Raw genomic sequence first — 18936 nt, forward strand, 5'->3', positions numbered from 1 at the left:
CTAAATGGCTGTCCAATTCAGCTTCCACCCATCGATCTCACAGTTTGGAGCGATGCCTCGAAAACGGGCTGGGGTGTAGCCTACCAGGGATTTCCACCGGGGGCCATTCGAGTGTGGAAAACGCGCTGTGGCACATCAATAACAAGATTTGTGTTATTGTTGTGGTATTTGTTGTGGAGAAGACAAAAGGATTACGGAAATCCACCCAACTATTAGTGTCATTTATTTCTCCGCACCAGGCAATTTCAAGTCAGTCAGTCTCTCGGTGACTGTCAAGAGCCTTGCGTATGACCGGAATTGAATTGAATTACACTGGCCACTCGATTAGAGGAGCGTCTACCTCAGCCGCTGCCACGGCAGGACTTTCTGCTGATCTTATCTTGGAAGCTGCGGAATGGGCTTCTGTGCAGACCTTTGAACGGTTCTATCACAAAGATTCATCTGCTGGTGCCTTTGCAAGGGCTGTGCTTAATGGTTAGATTAATCATTTCGCGGAATACCTCTGTGTTATACAGTTACAGGAGGCTTTGTACTGTTGCAGGGCATTAAGTTTCTTTCTAGCCTCTTTGAGAAGTTATTGTTTATTATGGTTACTTTGCCTTATCCTATTTGCAGGAGGCATGTATTGTATTGTTGGTGGGCCTTTAGGTCTCATCTAGCTTCATGTAGTATTATTAAATTGTTACGGTTGTTATTTGGCCTTGTCTGATTCGCTTGGCAGTATTGCTTTGGTATTCTGCACCAGCATTGGGACTATCAGAGGGAGAGGGGTGAAGGAGAAATTATATTTCCCGGGTGGGTTACTTACCCGTCGGGGAGATGTGGTTCTCCGAACCCCTCGCAGACTGATATGAGCAAAACTGGTCCCCAGGCCATTGGAGGATATCTTTTCCTCCCCTCCCTTGTACTGCCAATTGACATGGCCTCACACACCACGACTCAGAGGCACAGCGCATGCGCATCTTTTCTTTTATATTGTGGTATCCAGGCCGCGGCCGCGCGACATATGCACCAGTATTGCTCATATCAGTCTGCGAGGGGTTCGGAGAATCACATCTCACCGTCAGGTATCTTGTCCGCGAAGCCAGGCTGAATCGAGACGTGATAAATCACCGCTCGCTCAACGATCACTTCTTTGCATTGTTTTGTATTTTGCTTATGTTTTAAGTGCTTCAAAAAGTATTCCCACTCTATACTTATTGTTTGACATAAAAAAGTCTTTCTTCGTTCATTTTGTCACAACTCAAGGGAATTTGCACTATCAGTTTACGCTAATTCACACTGGACTTGCTCTTTCGTTTAAGCCGCAAAAATGATAAAAAATACTTGTCAGAAGCCTTAGTCGCTCCGTATTGGAAGAACCATGCGCGCTGTCTTGAGTAGGCCATTAGCATGAGACTACGGATCTCACGGCCAGTAAATAAGCACGAGTACCGTTTTTCAAATCCGCGCACGTGGTTTAAGAAATGTGGGTGCAACAGCTGTTGCTCTTATAGGTAATGCTCTCTTCATCGTCTGCCAAGCTACAAAAGGGAGTGAGGGTTTTTGTGGATGGGCTTCATCACACACAAGGATGGCCAGACAAGTGGCTGTTTCAAAAACAATATTTTTTCGGGCGATATGGTTTTTAATTTTTTTTAAAAACTTACATTTTACACTCCTTACAAAAGTGACTACCACCACTACTACTACTGCCATTACGTACAACATTAAACGGACTAATGATCATTACAGTACTTGTGATGATACAGTGTTTTTGCTCATGTGACCAGCAGCCATTGCATATTAAAACAAAAGGGAGAATTTTCATAAAAATACAGTTCAATTTCCAAAAGAATATCTCACTCTTCCAACATGGCCGCTGTTTCTTTGTTCCACGGCACTCCTCCAACATGGCCGCCATGACGTCATGTTTAAAAAAAACTCTGTATTAACGATAACATTCAAGTAAAAGCAAGACAAAACACCCTAAAACCCTGACATTCAAACTCTAACAATGTAAGTCCAAGAAAATAAAAACGTAACTAAATATTTTGTAAAAAAAACCCTTTTTGCGTTTCTGTCATGTTCTTTTGATTTAAACGCAAAGAATTTTTCTAATGTTAATTTATCGCGAACTAAAGCCACGAAAAAGCTACGAAAATTGACCACTTTCCATGCTCTCTTCCTTTGCTGAAGACGACTGGTAATCGCTTTAAAGAAGCTATCAAGTTCTGTAGGTAACGAAACCGTAGCATCTCAAAAATTAAAAAAAGCACTTCAAATTGTGGTTTAAATTTGATTTTTATTACATCAATTTTAAAGAAACACTTCAAATTGATGTTCAAAATTGATATAGAAATGTCTAGTGAGTTTATACTTGTACATATTATATTTTTAAAATCTAAAATTGAAATTTTTGTATCTAACATTACATTGATTTAATAAGTGACCTGTCCACATTTACTGGTGTGGTTTTTTGAGAAAGGTTAAAATACACTGAGTATTATGAATATTTCACGGGATACGCATGAATCGACAACAAATCCACGATCACCTTCCGATGACGTAGCGGAAGAGCGCCGGAAATTAATTAACGCGGCTAAACGTCCTAAAACTAAGTATGTACAGTCAATGCAATTGTTACACAGGGATTATTTTCGTGACGTATAACAAACTAGTCAATCTGTTTTAGCCGGCCAAATGCTTTAAGGGTAAAAATACAGATTTCATTCACATTGTGAGAACAAACCGCAAGTTGCCGACATGCTGAGATATTTTCCGTTGGCTCAACGATATGAGTGAATTTCGTAGAAACTGATCGGAATAGCATTGGAATCTCACACGGCCCAAACCAAGCAAGAAACCGTGGAAACGTGTATCACGCATATTAAGAAAAGACTTGCCAATGTGATAAGATGTTCTATGCATGACTCTGATGCTAGGCACAGTGTTCACCAACTCACTGTTGTTGGTGGCTCTCTTGAGACATTTGGCAGGATTTTAACAGCTCTGGGATACAACCACCTAGAAAAAAAGGACATTTAATCACAAAAGCAGGAAGATATACGATATACATTCAAACCAAGCTGACAGCAACCCTTCAGTCTCTTCATGCTTTAATTAAAGTTTTGATGGTCATGTCACAACTGGTCTAAATCTTTTGGGTTAACGTCACACTCAGTTTGTAACACGGAAGTGTAATAGGACGGGGCTTACCCTTTTTCCACCAAAAAATCCAAACGTTTGCAGATGCTATGAAAGGAAGCACTCCTCCGTATCATATCACCCAGTGCTTCAACTGAGCCGACTCAAACACGGATTAGGCGTAAACTCTATATCAAAGAACTACAATCTTGGACAAAATAAAAGGAAAAATGAGCCCGCCCCTTCCCTCCAAAATCAATGATGAATCCGCGCGCAAGTTGAAGCCCACAATTTTTTCATCATTGAAATTGGGGACAGAGGTGGTCTTCATTTCCCATTTGAAATGTTCAAGACTGTAGAACTACAATCAGGTACAATTTCTACTGAGACACGTAATTTGAAGTCAAACAAGGTATCCTCCTTGGAGCTTCACACCACTTCCTGCTTCCCTTCATTTCAACGGTACAATCGCTTTTACATTGTAGAGGCTCCATGAAGCATTGAGGGAGGAGTATCGTGGAAATGAAAATGGAAAAGGAACTTTATAGTAACATGCGTTTTCTAAGTGTCCCAAGTGCAGTGATGCGTCCATCATTATTATAACAATAAACTACTAAGGGGCGATTCCGCGAGGTCGCATTCGAGGGATTTATTTATTTTTAAAAGAAAACAAATTAAATACGAACTTTGAATATTGTCGCGAACTTATTGTTAACAAGGCGTCCTATTCTATGTGATGGTGATGTACTTTAAAACCTTCTGTATTTGGAAAACTATTCTTGGATTTCACATGACGTCACGGCCGCCATGTTGGTGTCCCCAAACAAATGAAATGGCGGCCATGTTGGTGTTCCGATCCAATCCTCCGGGAATTGAAAGCTATTATTATGCTAACGTCTTCTTTTGTTTTCGTTGAAAAACATGGCTGTTGATCACGTGAGTGAAACCCAAGAATAGCTCGATTAGGTGTGAGGTAGACTGGAATGTTATTAAAATACTGTAACATTACAATATTGTGCTGTCTGTAAATCTTCTTAATTTAGAACCTAGAATAGTGCGGCCTGAAAAAGGCATGCAGTGTTTCGTCCATAGTTAGAAGTTTGTGCAGAGGATCTTCAAATTGTTCATTTGTCTAGCTCGAGTAGTTCAACAGTTTTTTGAACGTACTTGAAGTTAAGAGCTGTTTATTTTAACCCTTAAAAGGCCCCTGTGATAAAAAAAAATCAATTCCTTTTTTCCTTCAGATTTTGAAAGTGTGTTTGTTTAACACCCGACTGGCAAAATTTTGAGCTTTGATTTTTATCCAAAGGCCGTTTACTTTGAGTGTAAGTTTTGGATTTCACGGTCCGCCATTACTCAGGTTCAAAACTGACCGATTGGACCTCAGTTGGTTGCGGGATCCAGGGAAAAGTGACGTCAAAGGCTCATTAGTTTAAAGTGCAGCTTATTATAAATGCAAAACGCCAGTTAAAAAGTCTGAAAGCCCAAAACTCCCGCGCACATTACAACACTGTACATCCTAGAAAGTATGCGTTTTACCCACCTATTTGCTTTAGTGGTGAGGACGCTTTCCTTGAGATCCGGAGTTCCCGGGTTCAAGACTCGTTTTCATCACTCGTTAGCACGCACTTGTAAACAGCCAACTGGTTTGCCTCCGGCCAGTTGGGATTCTTAACAGTAAACACTTAATGACTGGTCCCGAGGGAAACAGTTCAATGTTTCCTCGAGGCGCAGCCGAGGAAAACAAAATACAAGTTTATTGACAAATGACCCGTCTAAGTTTACGAGGGAATGTTAAGAATATTACTGAAATTTACAAAAACGCCCCAAACAATCATGCACATCACGTGCAACAGCGGGCAACATTTCGCGGGTAACAGTGAAATGTTTCCCATTTGACGTCATAGTTTTCGCAATGTTGCCCGCTCATGGCATTTGGCGGTAAACAGTTTCATTTTTAGATGTCATGTGACCATGAAGTAGCCAATGAATGGGCGCGCTGTAGCGGGAAAAACTCCAGCTATATAACAATTGTCGTTCTTGTTCTGTTCTGTCCTTTCGTTGATTGTTTCATTGGCCCTGAAAAGCCCCTATGGAGAGTGGTCAATTACGTATGTACTGTACCTGGGAGGTAGCCATCAAAGACAGTAAAAACGTCATCTCTGTCTATTGCGTGCAGGGCTAAAATGAATTCCCCTATTGTCAACCATGGTTTTGAAGAACTAAGATGATTGATCATTGCCTCTGTTGGAGATACGAAGTCCTCTTCTGGTGGTGAAAGATTATCTAAGGTTTCCTTGTCAATTTTCAAATTGTTGCCAAGGTGACGCCATCCCAGTACTTTGTTGGTACGGTGTTTGCGGTTCAGCAGCTCACACACTGTGTCCATGACATGTAAGTCGTCCATCAAGGCTTTGACCAATGAATTTTCTGAAACTAAGGACCAAAATTTTACAATATGGTGGATAATAAGCAATAAAGTTAATCAGTGGATTTCGGTTATAGGGTGGCTCCCTTGAGTTTTATGAGTGGTGTAGTTTTATTTTATTTTATTTTTTTTATTTTTTAGTTTTTATTTAAACATATTTATATACATGTTTGCCCCAAGAGCTAAATGAGCTCATCACGGGGGGTCTACACCAAAATTCTAATTACCACATAAAAAACAAACACGGGCACGAGATACTAAGTAAGTCAAAAAAGACAGTTAAGTTAATTAGGTCAATGATAATGACCACAAAAAGAAAAACGTTTAGACTCTCTTATAAAGTGCTGGACATGAGAGAAGATTTCAACGTTTTCATTATTTGACATGTGAGAAGAGCCAAACAGAAAAACTTCAACTTTTTGCTGGTCAGAATATTGACCAGAAGCTATACGAGCAGCAGCAGCGAGCAAATCAGATCTGAGGGCAGCATAATTAGGACATTGTAAAAAGAAATGAGTTATAGTCTCATTGTCAAAGCCGCAGCTACAAATAGGTGAAGACTTAACAGCGATCTTAAATAGATAATAATTTAGACCACAAGCGCCTAGACGCAGTCTAGTATGAATTACGGAAGAGTATCTGTCAAGAGCATAATCAAAAGGCGAAAAATACTTTGGAATATTAAAATAATTAACTAACGCTCTCTTAAAAGAACCAATTGAATCAGATTCACGAATTTCCAAATCAATGTCGTTCCACAATTTAGTTGTGGAAGGGAAAAAAGACCTTTTAAAGCGCTCTGTGCGCACAGGGAAAAGAGTAAAATTTTGAGAAGATCGAAGGTTAAAATGAGTTCTCTCACAGACTCTAGCTGGGAGCAGATCCTTAAGATAAGACGGACTCAAATTTTTTAATATCTTAAAATAACAAATAAGCTTATGAATATCGCGTCTAACTTTCATCTCCTCCCACCCCAGCTCTGTCATAAGGCGAATCCTACTTGTTCCCCGCATAGCACCTGTGACGACTTTCCCGGCTTCATACTGAACCGATTCAAGGAGTTCGCTTTCCTCATCAGTACAGCCGTCCCAAAGCACATCAGCATACTCCATAACAGGTCTGATAACCGACTTATACAATTTTCTGAGTGTATCCCTGCCTACTTTATACCTAATTCCTTTCAACATATTTAATCTTTTACTAGCTTTTTGATAAATACTAAATATGTGAGCTCTCCATGTCAGGTTAGAAGACAGCGTTATGCCTAAGTGGGTATGGCTAGAAACTTCAGTAATGTTCTTTCCGTTGTAAAATAGGTCGGGATGCAGCGGTCTTACCCGTTTAGATGAAAACGTCATACATTCAGTTTTACTAGGATTAATTGTAACAAGCCATTTCGTAGCCCACCTTTGTATGGATTCAAGGTCTTTATTTAACATCAACGCAGTGTTACCAGGTGAATCAACGACTTCAAAAAGCGAAGTATCATCAGCGTAAAGTAAGCATTTTGACTGAATTTCATCTGTTATGTCATTAATATATATAAGAAATAACAGAGGCCCCAAAACCGAACCTTGAGGAACCCCTGCTTCAACTTGGCGCCAATCAGATGACTGCCCATCTAAAACCACTCTTTGTTGACGATTAGACAAATAACTTTCAAACCAGCTAAGCAAAGCTCCCCTGATTCCCACTGATTTAAGCTTATAAAGAAGACCTTTGTGCCACACCTTGTCAAACGCCTTGCTGATATCCAAAAAAACCATACGCACTTCCTTCCCATCCTCAACAGCTTGGTAAATTTGATGCACCAGATAAATTAATTGATTTACCGTCGAGTCACCTGGGCGGAAACCAGACTGTAAGCGGCAGTAGGCCGGAAAAGGTTCTACACGAAGCCTAAACGTTGCAAGTCAGCCTCCTTCCGAATTCTAACTGGAGCAGACTCGCCTTCGCGTCGTTTAACAAAAATATAACCATCGGCAGTGAAAACATAACCCTGATAACCCTGTGTAGTTTTATGAGTGGTGTGAGTGAGATAATACCATGGGCAATCTATCCTGTTGCTGTTTTTCCAGTTATGGGACGATTTCTTGTTCAAAGAACACCAACTGGTGGCATTTCTGAGGTTTTAGTCATGTGGTTTTAGTAAACCCTTGAGTTATAGACTGGTCTTCTGAATCAAAAGCCTGCCTATACCGGGAACACATAGCCTGTTTCTCAGAGGGTCCAGGTCGCTCACGGCGAAACACTCTTGAGTGGGTGACTGCAAGCGACCTGGACAATCTGATGAGAATCAGACTAGGGAACGCATCTCTTCCCTAATAATCCTATTGTTTTCTTCAAAAAATATATGCATTCACAAATGCAGACTGTCACAAGTGTTATTTTTGAAATGGTTCGCCTGGTTTCACTTATTTTTAGTTTTATATCCTTGTTTCATATCCATTCCAAGTCCACACTCTGACCACCGTGGTGGACAGCTTGACAAGTTTCTGCAAAGGTTTTTCATTAATTGTACGATTTTTTGAACAACCATACTGGGAAAATTACGTGATTACATAGACCGGATGCATAAATGGCAGCCAAAAATATAGTCCTTTGTTTACATGCTAATTAGACTCACTAGCCTCGTTTGCATGCACAAAATACAAAAGAAATGTTGCTTGAGAGCGAGGCTTGTGAGTCTAATTAGCACATAAACAAAAGAATACACTTTTGGCCTCCATTTATGCATTCGGTCTATATCACATGACTTAAACAATATAGTCAATAGTAATTTAAAAAAAAGAAAAATTAAGTTAGAAATCAATCTGAAAGATATCAAAACAACTAACTTACCCTTCTTGCTACTTCTTACGGCGTTTGCAACGTCACGTCTTTCCATATCTTCTAAGTGCCCAACCAATTCCTGAATGGTTAACCATGGGAACTTGATTGTTAACAACTCAAACAATGTCTGTGTTGGGTTAGTACTGTTGTTGGTTACAAAAGTCTTGAAGACCTTCCTTGATATGCCCAATTCTGCAGCCAGCTTGGACCAGTTTTTTAAACCTACTTTTTGCATGTCCAGTAAGAAAGCCATCTCTCCAATGACATCCGAATTGTTGTCAAACAAACTACACACGTAAGTGTCATCGCAATCGGCTGGAATAAGATGACAGTAAAGAAATAAAATCGTAAATGTTTTGATCATAGTTGAGTGAAGTCACGACAAAATAAAGGGGGAAGAGAGGGCATCCCCCATACATGCCCTTTTCCCTAGGTAATATGTCTCAAGTTAGATCGACTCTCACGCTGTACAGATCCCAAGGAGATTAGACTAGAGCCAATCATATGGCCGGAATGTGTTACGCGTGGATAGTCCACGCTCACAGAACACATTCCCGCCATATGATTGGCTGTTGCCTAATCCCCTTGGCATCTGTACAGCATGAAAGTCGATCTAAAAATAACTTGAGACAAATTACCTATGGAAAAGGGCACGTGTCGGAGATGCCCCCTCTTCCCCCTTTATTTTCTCTTGGTGAAGTACAATCGCCCGTGTGAGTGTAGTCCTGAGAGGAATTGTTTTCAGTAGGATGACATTGACTGTCATTTCGACAACAAGAGCGGAAGTCATCTTCAGAGTCACGTGATTTATGATTTAACGACACTGAGTTACTCTGGTCGTTGATATAATTGGTCAACTAAGTCGTTATGTTATTGGTCGACTGTTTGTTAAGCCTATATGTCATTGGTTGTGAAGCTTGTAAACAGTGATTGGTGCATTTCAATCCATCTGTAACAGACCCGCTGAAACCCGACCCAGTGAATTTTTTTTCCTTCACCAAGTGAAAATTTAGACACCCCACTACCTGGTGAAAATTTTAAATTTTACCCGGCCATTTTGTGGCTTCCCCGACGTGACTTTTACATACCCAGCATATATCATTTTTGTATGTTTGAAAAAGACGAAAAAGTGACTTGACAGAAAGAATCAGAAAGCATTTGTTTGGTTTGTTTAAAAAAAAAAAAAAAGGAAAGAGAAAGACAAACATACATGCACGCAATCTTTCCCCAGAACAACTTAACTGCATGCAGTTCGCAACAGACCGTAAATGGCGGGAAACCCTGGTTTTAACCAATAGAAGGCTGAATTGTAAACACGCGACACTGCAACTCTTACCAACGAGTCAATATTGGGAGGATTGAATAGTGAGCATCAACGGTAATTTTATCATGAAATAAATTTGGTAGACAATTCAAAGACCCAGTGGAAAATTAGGCAACCTTAGTAGAAAATTTGCGACCTAGTGACGTTTTTTCCCGAAAACCGGCTTAGAATTCGTGAAGGAAATACAAAAGAAATTAATTTTTAATGAGTGGCTTTATATATGATATAGACACGGCTAAATTTTATGTCCTATTTTCGAGGCCAAAATAATCCGAAATCTAATCCTTGTAAGGTCAGCAATCTAGATGCACAGTAAAGTTTTTGAGGCTGTTCAATAAATTCGCAAGTAGTGTTTTATCAAGTAGCAAAACACTCGGCTGCGCCTCGTGTTTTAAACTTGATAAAACACTCCTGCTTATTTATTTAACACTACTGCTCGAACTCATTAATAATGCATAAGGTAATTAACCAATTGTGTGGCATCATTTGGGTCATATGGATGTCCCTTGATACCCGGTAAAGAACAGATCCAAACAAGTGTGTTTGGAAATCAATTTCCAAAAGAATGCAGTACTTCAACAAATGTTTATTAACTTCCAGGATTACAGTAACCATTAACTGATGTAACAATCCAGGCACACTGCTTTCACCTCACATCATAATCTTTGAACACACTCCCCGGCTCGAGTAAAGGAAATTTTTTCTCGCGCGCAGCTTGCCAATTTCGGAGAACCTCAGCAGCCCAATTATCTTTGTACTGAGTACTTTTAGGCTTTGAACGTTCGAGCAAAGAGACTTCCTCTTTGCAACTTTTCGGCGGTCCAAACCGGGAAGACCTTTCTGTAACTGCTTCTTCCATTTCTCAAAATTGCAAATGAGAACGCCAATGTAAAGTGTGACTGCTTTTAATTAAAAAGTCGAAGTTGTGAAAAAACACAACACCTTTCATAACGCTGACTAACAACTACACACATGCGCCGGATAATGAAACAAAAGAAAACAAAAACTGACCATTTACGTGGTCATTCTGTTTTTCTGTTTATTGTTAATAAATTACACCCTTTTGAGAAGCCATTTCATAAACTCGGGCTTCGTGTTTCATCAGGATTTCCAAACCCTGATGAAACACGCGCCCTCGTTTCTGAAATATTACATAACGTACGGAAAGAGACTATTCAGTACATCAAGGTAAAAGCAAAGAAACGCAGAGAAATAATGAATATGATTGAGACCAAATTGAAAGTAGCTGAGGCACAATTAGCTGAAATCCCAACTATAGCGAACCAAAATGAACTTGAAAAACTTGAGGATTGAGTATGAAAAGGAATGAGCATATATGACAAGGGGGCGATCACTCGTTCACGTGCATCCTGGTATGAAAAAGAGGAGAAAAATAACAAGTACTTTCTAAATCTCGAAAAAAAAAACACTAAGAGAAAAAGCATGATTGGGAAAGTCGAACTCGTTGACGCTAACATAACGACAAGCCCCCCAAAAAATTATGGATGAATTGTACTCTTTCCATTCAGACTTTTACGGTAAGACAAATCAATCGGAAATCAACTGCTGCTCTTTCCTGGATTCTAAAAGCATGCCAAAACTACATGTATCTCTAGAAATGCAGCAGCTTTGTGAAGGGGAACTGGAAGTACATTTTTAATCATTACCTCAATAAAGTTGGAGGCAGATTACTATTTTATTGTAACTTCGAATACTCAAAATTGCCTATGGATCTACCAAAATACTACAAGGAATGCTTGATAGTTTGGTCTCTTTTGAAAAACTCCAATCCTTCTTCTCTGGATGAAATAATCAACCAACCAATTTGGAACATGAGGTTTACATGTATTGACAAAAAATATGTAGTCAATAGGAAACTCTTTTCTGCAGGACTTTGTCAAGTCAGAAATCATTTATGTGAGTTTTTTTCCATCAAGCCGCAAATAACCGAATCTCTTTATCATTCCATTCCACCAGAATAGAAAAAAGAAATGAGCAGTTATGTGACTCAGGAAACAGACCAAACGACACCTTTCAATACTTCTGCTCAAGCAGAAGAAGATTGACCATATTGTTGTCTCAAAGATATCTAAACTAACAACAGCGAAAAAGAAATTTTACAGTCAACTGGAAAACTCTTTACACACTCCCTTTCAAATGTGCATTCGATACAAAATCACGGGAATTCCAGTATAAAATCCTGAATCCAATATTACCTTTGAACACCTTTCTTTCAAAATTTGTAAAAGTGAGTCCTCTCTTTGTGGGTTTTGTCTTTGTAACGAGGAACGTACGTCTGACTTTTCTTTCTATATACCGTAGCACAAAGCTTTTGGAGCTATACACAACAATTATTTGGGAATCACATAATTACTGAGAGTGACGTAATTCTGCATGGGCATTACTCAATTTCTAGAACAAGGTTATGTGACATGCAGTGTTACTAGTATTGTAAGTAACAATAGTTTAAGTATTGTACGTAAGTATAAGTCTTGTCCCAATGTGTGTGTGTGTGTGTGTGTGTGTGTGTGTGTGTGTGTGTGTGTGGGGGGGGGGGGGTTGAAATGGTGACAATAATAACATTACTGAACACCATTTACAAACAAACCAGACTTTGACTTTGACTAAGACTTTGCTGAATGTGTTAAGTGACAGCCGCCCACTAACATCACAACTTCGTTGGCTAATTACATCAACGACCAGAGTGTTCATACCATCTACTGACGTTACATAAATCACTTGACTCTAAAGATGACTTCCGCTCGCGTTATCAAAAGGTCAGTCAATGTTATCCTAACCAGACCTTCTCTGGACTACACTCTCCCGGACGATCGTACTTCACATAATTACATAGTAAAGAGATACAGGCAGCATGAGTTTTATCTTAGGTCATGCACAAAAATATGCCAGCTAATGAGGCAATGAGCCAATGCTGCAAACTATGCATGCTTAAGTGCACTTGGATGGAACTTAATATTATTGCTAGTTGCTTATTACTGACTGATCGGGTTTTTTTTTTTTCATTTTATTGCTGGGTCACTCAATATTTCAATTAAGTGACAATGGTAATTGTTGACATTTTTACACGTGCTCAATCCTTCCCCTTACCTTGATCGCATTTCAAGATGACATCAATTACATCTTGCCTGCCAATTATATGTAATTTATCTTTCAAATCACCAATGGTAATTTCTGGTTTACTGGTCTCCAAGTACTCAAACATCACCTCAGTGGGGCTGTGAACTTGGCTGCATTTAAAGTTTTGATATTCCTGTACTTCAATGCCAAACTGCTCGGCAGCATGCTTCCAACATTGGCAATTACCATACTTGTACTCTTTATCAAGATGTCTACTGATTCCTTGTAAGAGGTCCAGACAGCCAAGTATGGTCTTGTTCATTAGGTCATCTGAAATCAATGAGGGAATGAAAGTTCAAATGTAACTCATGGGTACTGAAGGGCAATAATTGATAACATTGCTGATCCTTGGTTGCATGCAGTTGACTCAAAATCAACTATAGCACCTCGTGATCGCAAACTTCATATTGTTCCAAATGTCGAATAAATGTTCTGCGGTTCAGAGAAGTGAACCTGGATATACCAATAAGCCATGATAACCCAGGTCAGTTCCTAGGGTTTATTCCAACAACTGAAGTGAGATAATGGTGCCTTTAACGTCAAACTAAAATACAAACGATAAAGGAAACGAAACTTAAGAGATGAAGGGAGGATGACCGGAAGGCACAGTCGGTTAGTGCGCGGCCCTGGTGCAAGAGGTCCTGAGTTCGATTCCTGGATCTCGCATCCTTGTTTCGACTTCTTTCCTTTCGGTGTAGCTAAGTAGCTTTAAATACCCGTAAAACAGAGCACTGATGGAAATGGGGGAATAAAATGAGCGCACCGTCGACCTCAGGTTTGTCAGTTGAATTACTATTACGAGTTATCGACGTTAAATATGGTTACTTTACTTTACTTTTTTACTTCACATCGTATAACAGGTGAATTCCTAACGGTGCCTCTCTCGACACTGGTGTATAAATGTGATGGACTGGCATCCCATCCAGGGGGGAGTAGAAATACTCCTAGTCGCTTCATGCCACAGAAAACGGAGATAAGCGCCGGCCTGATGGGCCTTCTAGGCTCGTAGCAGACTTTACCTTACCTTACCTATCCTTATTTAACCTATTGCAATGTGGCCTGGTCCTCCATATACTGCTCTAACCTAAATTGTATTTACCTTTTCCAGAAGCGCATAGTGCAGCTGATAGCAAACGCTGACTATCTTGCTAATACCGCTCCTTTATTTTGTCAACTTAGGCTCCTTGATATCTTTAATATTAATTCTTTTTCCATTGCCATTTTCATGTATTCGTATCACCGAAATCTTTTGCCAGTTACCTTTCAATGCTTTTTCACGACTGGTGGTCAATTTCATCAAGACAATACTCGAACTGCCTTTCAGTATAGATCACATTTCTGTAGAATCAAAATTCAGTATCCCTTATCAGGGACCTAAAGTCTGGAATTCTCTACCGGTCACAATAGTTAGCTCTCCTTCTGTATCTATTTTTTTTTAAATCTGAAAAACTATCTAGCTGCTTTAAGACTGTGCACTTCGTTACTAAATTTTAGTCTAGGAAAGCCTACTCGCATAAGCTTTCAGCTTCTTTAGGTTTCCTTGCCACTACTTCAATATCTTATTACATCTTAGTGCTTATTCTGTAACTATAATTATTTGCATTGTACATGTATGGGTGGCTAAAAATAAATAAACAAACAATATGTTTATCTTAGAAGTTATAGTGTAAAGGCTAGTTTGACAATGAGTCTTACTGAGCCGCAGTATGTTGCGGTCATTTGCATGCTGCCATGTGCTCTTGAGTTTGAAGATGGTCTGCAATCTTTTTAAAGTTAATTTTCAAAGCATCTCAATGTATGTCACAGTGAACTGAGATTTGATGCAAGCAAAATTAACTATTAAAAATTGAAGCGCAGCCAGGATTAGGCATATTAAAATACAATAAAAAACGTTCTCTGGCTAAAAATTTTGAAAAAGAATATAAGCTTTCGGCTGTCGATCTACAGCCTTCCACGGATAAAACGTTGAATGTAAATTAGTGAAATATATACAAAAAAGGCGAGATAAAATGATAAAAAGAACAGAGTAAAGATATGAAAAATGGTGGCTATTGTTTAAAAAGAATTTATACTGATTATTATCTTTATATTAAGCTTATATTCTTTTTCAAAATTTTTAGCCAGAGAACGTTTTTTATTGTATTCAAAATTAACTAGTTTTCACATGGGCCAATCATTGTGTGTTTGTGCAAAAATAAATTATCATGGAGGAGGCCAATCAACATTTTGCATGTGCATGCAGGGACAATAATGTCATCTGATGTCAGATTTCGAGACACTTGGAACAAAACAACTGTTTTACATCGGTGTCAGGTGACCTTTAAGAAACCAATAAGAGCCAAACGTTTTCTGAAAGAAATATTCATAAAACAATACAAACTATGACATTTCCATTTAAAAGGGCTGAGATTTGAAAATGAAGTTGATATTTACCAAGCTTTATTTTTCTTTTCTCCACCTGTAAACTCGGAGCTGCACTTGCACGCCGTTTTTCTTTGGTATGGCTTTCTTCTTTCTGTGGGGGGTCAGATGGAAAAGTGCGCCTCCTTCTTTCCTTATCACACCCATTAGGAAAATCAACTCTTGAGATCATCTCACAGTCTTGCAGAATGTTATTGTTTGATGTATCTTCCAGTACTTTACCATTGGTTGTGGTTGGAAAAAGGCCTACATCAACCTGTAGGCCTTTCTTTGATGAAGTTTTCTCCTTGTCATTCTCAGTAGGCAAATCCACAATCCTTGCTCCTTTGTTTTCTGCACCAGGTATTGATTGAAAGGAACTTTCTTCTGAGGAAGGGCATCTTGATGCCATATTATCTTGGGGCCTTTCCTTGTCTTTTTCAGAGGGAAAATACACAACAAGTGTTCCTTTCCCATCTTTTGTAGTGATGGACCTGCAGGAATTTTCCATGGGAGAGGGACCTCTGGTTGATGCAGACTCTAAAAAAACCCAATTTAAATGTCAACAATACTAATGTGGACAGTCTGTGTTCTATGGCATTTATGGCTAGATTTCTGCTGGTTCTATAAACTCTGCTTTGAGAGGAGTTCTCTGGGTTCTCCAGTTTTCGTTCACCAAAAACCCCAAAATCTCCAAATTCCATTCACTGTAAGGAGGTATCACTGCTAATTCCAAATCAACCAGGCCCTCCAAGTTAAATTTGGGCTGGTCTTTCATCTACCAGACCCGAAATAATTAATGTCCATAAAACAAAAGAACAAAGCGAACATAATCATGCCTAATTAGCATAACAATACCTAATTAGCAAAGCCTAATTGGAATAACAATGGTTCTTTTGTCCTGCGCCATCTTAGTCTGGTATATGAAAGTCTACACTAAATTTGTCCTTTGGCCAATTTTGGCAACCAACTCTTTAGGTTTATTTAGTCGCTAAATGAAGTTTTTGACGCCAACTTTCAAACTTAATCATTAATAAAATTTGTTAATAATTAATTCGGACTTAAGAATGCAACTGTTCAGCCAAAACAATGTTTTTAACCACCTTTTATACCATATTCACAAGTGTATAGGGTTACTTATAATCCATGTCAAGTAACACTTTGCTTTCATGTCTCTAAACAGAGAAGAAACTTACTGCCTGTGTGACGAAGGCCATGAGCAAATTGCCTGTTAGTGAACGAGAGACTGTGAATCCGGGCTATGAATACTATGTACATCTGTTTTTAACTAATAATTTCACTGTCTTGTACCTTGATCATCAGTATTGTTTACCTCATCTTCTCCAACAGTACATTGTTGGGTTTCACTATGATCGGGAACATTTTCATTTCGGTATTCTGTATGGGTGCCTGTCAGTTCACCAGGGTTGTCGGTAGTGCTTTTATCAATGTTTCTGAATCCAATCAGATTCTTTGATTGAAGGAAAGCATGAGGATCTATCAGTGGATAAATATCACCTACAGTACCCACTGGTAACTCTCTTTCAACAGAACTGCAACTTCTTATCGTGTCAGCTGTGGCTAGGGAAGGAAAATAATGCAGCTACTTAAGGATCATTTCCTTTTGTAGAGTGGTAGCTAGATCACCTGTCAAAATGAGGCCTGACTTCAAATGGAAGGGGTGTGTGACAGGTCAGATTACTACATGCCAGCAGCAGCAGTGGTTAGGGTTTCAGGTTGGTTGCTGTAATAAGTGAAAGGCTAGTTTCTTTTTTGGTTGTATAACCACTATACCAAGTGCGTTCTCATGTTTTTTTACCAGTCTCTACACCAGGAGGAGCAAGGGATGAGATAAAAGAACTTGGGGGTATAAGCCTTAGGTGGGTGACCCGAAAAACACTGACCCCTGTTCCCTATTGGACCCCCTACAGACTGGTCCATGTACTGCCTTATGGGCTGGTCCATGGACCCTTTCTACAGACCACCCCAAAACAACATAGGAACAAAAACAAATAAAGTATAAGAAATAACTACTAAAGATTTGACTTACCGGTTGTCTGAATAGCCAAGACCACTCATGTAGGGGAAATCTTAACCTTTATGCTCTGCAAATCAGATTAAGGAGGGTGGCACTTAACTACAGAAAGACATTGGTTGCCAAGGAAGCTTTTAGTCAAAGAAGTAACTTTTTCAATGGAAATCTGACATCACTTTGATGAACAATCAGAATATGCATCATGTGAAAAACAGGTAAAAGATCCCAAGAAACGAAAGGAAGAGCGGGTTTTTTCACCAGATGGGAACCGTCCCATCAGTGCTCGTAAACTGTAGCATGGAATTTCTATTTGGACAAAAAATGGAACTGATATTTTAAAAAGTGTGTCAAAGAAGGGCCTTAAGACGGCCTTCTGCTCCACATTTTGTGTTAGAATGTTCTCATACTGTTGTATCACAAATTTATGAAAGACATGGTTAACTCACTGAGTTTTTAGGCATTTTCTGTTTTGGTCACGTGATTTACCAGATGGTTGTGAGTCAAACCATACAAAGGAATGTTAAATAGAACACACTTGGCAAAAAAGGATAACTGTAGACTTAAAGTAATTCGAGAAATGACTATCTGAAGTGGTCCTTTAAGCAACGGTTTGATAGTTAAGAGCCACCCCCTTCAGTCTCGGACTTAGGTGCAAGGTATATAACAGTTATTGCCACTTCCTTCGCTGCGGAGCGGAGTGCTTTGAAAAAATAATGAGTTCAGTTCCACCATTTTGTTCGAAAAGAGAGATCATGAAGCCTGGGGTGAGTTCATAAAACCGTGGGAGAATGATCCCAACAAAATGGTGGAGGGAAAGAAAGAAAATACAAATGAACACAAATAGACAGTCTTCTTTGAAGCATTCCAGTCCACAGCAAAAGAAGTGGCAATATGTGTGATTAATATACCTTGCACCCGAGCCTGAGCCTTAGTCTGTTAAATTTGAGGAGCGTAACATTTGAGATTTCCCTGACACAAGTGTTTTACCCAGACAACCAGCAAGTCAAATATTTAGTTATTTCTTTTATTTTATTTATTTTTATTTCTATGTTGTTTTGGGGTGGTTGGTAGAGGGGGTCTGCAGGGGTAGTCTGCGGACTGGTCCTTAAGGGAGTCCATGGACCCGGTGGACCCGGTCCATACGGGGGGCCCACTGGTCAGTGGTTTCGGATCAACCCTATAAGGCTGTAGTATTATTACTTTCTGGCATTACTTTCAGGTATTTTGTTAAATAATATACATGTAATAAAGTTAGGTTTATTTCAAAGCCTTGGAATGAGGTACAGTTTTAAGTAAATGTGGAACTTCAGTGACATAGGTGTGATAATGTCGTAAAAAAGGTTGCTGTTATTGATCGTGGTGAAGTACAATAATAATAAAGTATTTTTGTTTGTCTCACGATGTGGTCACTTGTGACACAATCTACATCACAAGTGACCACATTGTGAGACAAACGAGAATACCTTATCATTATAGGTGTGGTAGTCTGTCAAAGTTTTGGGACATGGAGAAATTATGCACTTGCTGTTGTTAACTTTGGGAGCTGACTTTCAGTGTTTTGCAATTAATTATTTTTATTGACACTAAGTTGGAATTATGTCAAATGTTCAGAAAATACATGTAATGATCCCTGGGACATGGTCACATGGTAAA

At 39.2% G+C, this 18936-nt stretch overlaps 2 protein-coding genes across 2 annotated transcripts in view; both read right to left on the reverse strand.

Annotated features, from left to right (window-relative positions):
• The window catches only part of LOC138031147 (uncharacterized), a 317245-nt gene that overhangs the window by 196403 nt on the left and 101906 nt on the right, over positions 1-18936 (reverse strand). The window lies entirely within an intron of this gene.
• Positions 1607-18936, reverse strand: part of LOC138030836 (uncharacterized) — a 22674-nt gene continuing 5344 nt past the window's right edge. The window contains exons 2-7 of the mRNA XM_068878701.1: positions 16560-16829; positions 15282-15788; positions 12819-13118; positions 8396-8701; positions 5251-5562; positions 1607-3006 (exon numbers count right to left, since the gene is read on the reverse strand). Of these exons, the coding sequence (XP_068734802.1) occupies positions 2942-3006; positions 5251-5562; positions 8396-8701; positions 12819-13118; positions 15282-15788; positions 16560-16829 (1760 nt within the window). The 3' untranslated portion in view covers positions 1607-2941. The remainder of the gene's footprint in view (positions 3007-5250; positions 5563-8395; positions 8702-12818; positions 13119-15281; positions 15789-16559; positions 16830-18936) is intronic.

Source organism: Montipora capricornis, chromosome 2 (assembly GCF_036669925.1).
Source record: "Montipora capricornis isolate CH-2021 chromosome 2, ASM3666992v2, whole genome shotgun sequence".
Classification (NCBI taxonomy): domain Eukaryota; kingdom Metazoa; phylum Cnidaria; class Anthozoa; order Scleractinia; family Acroporidae; genus Montipora; species Montipora capricornis.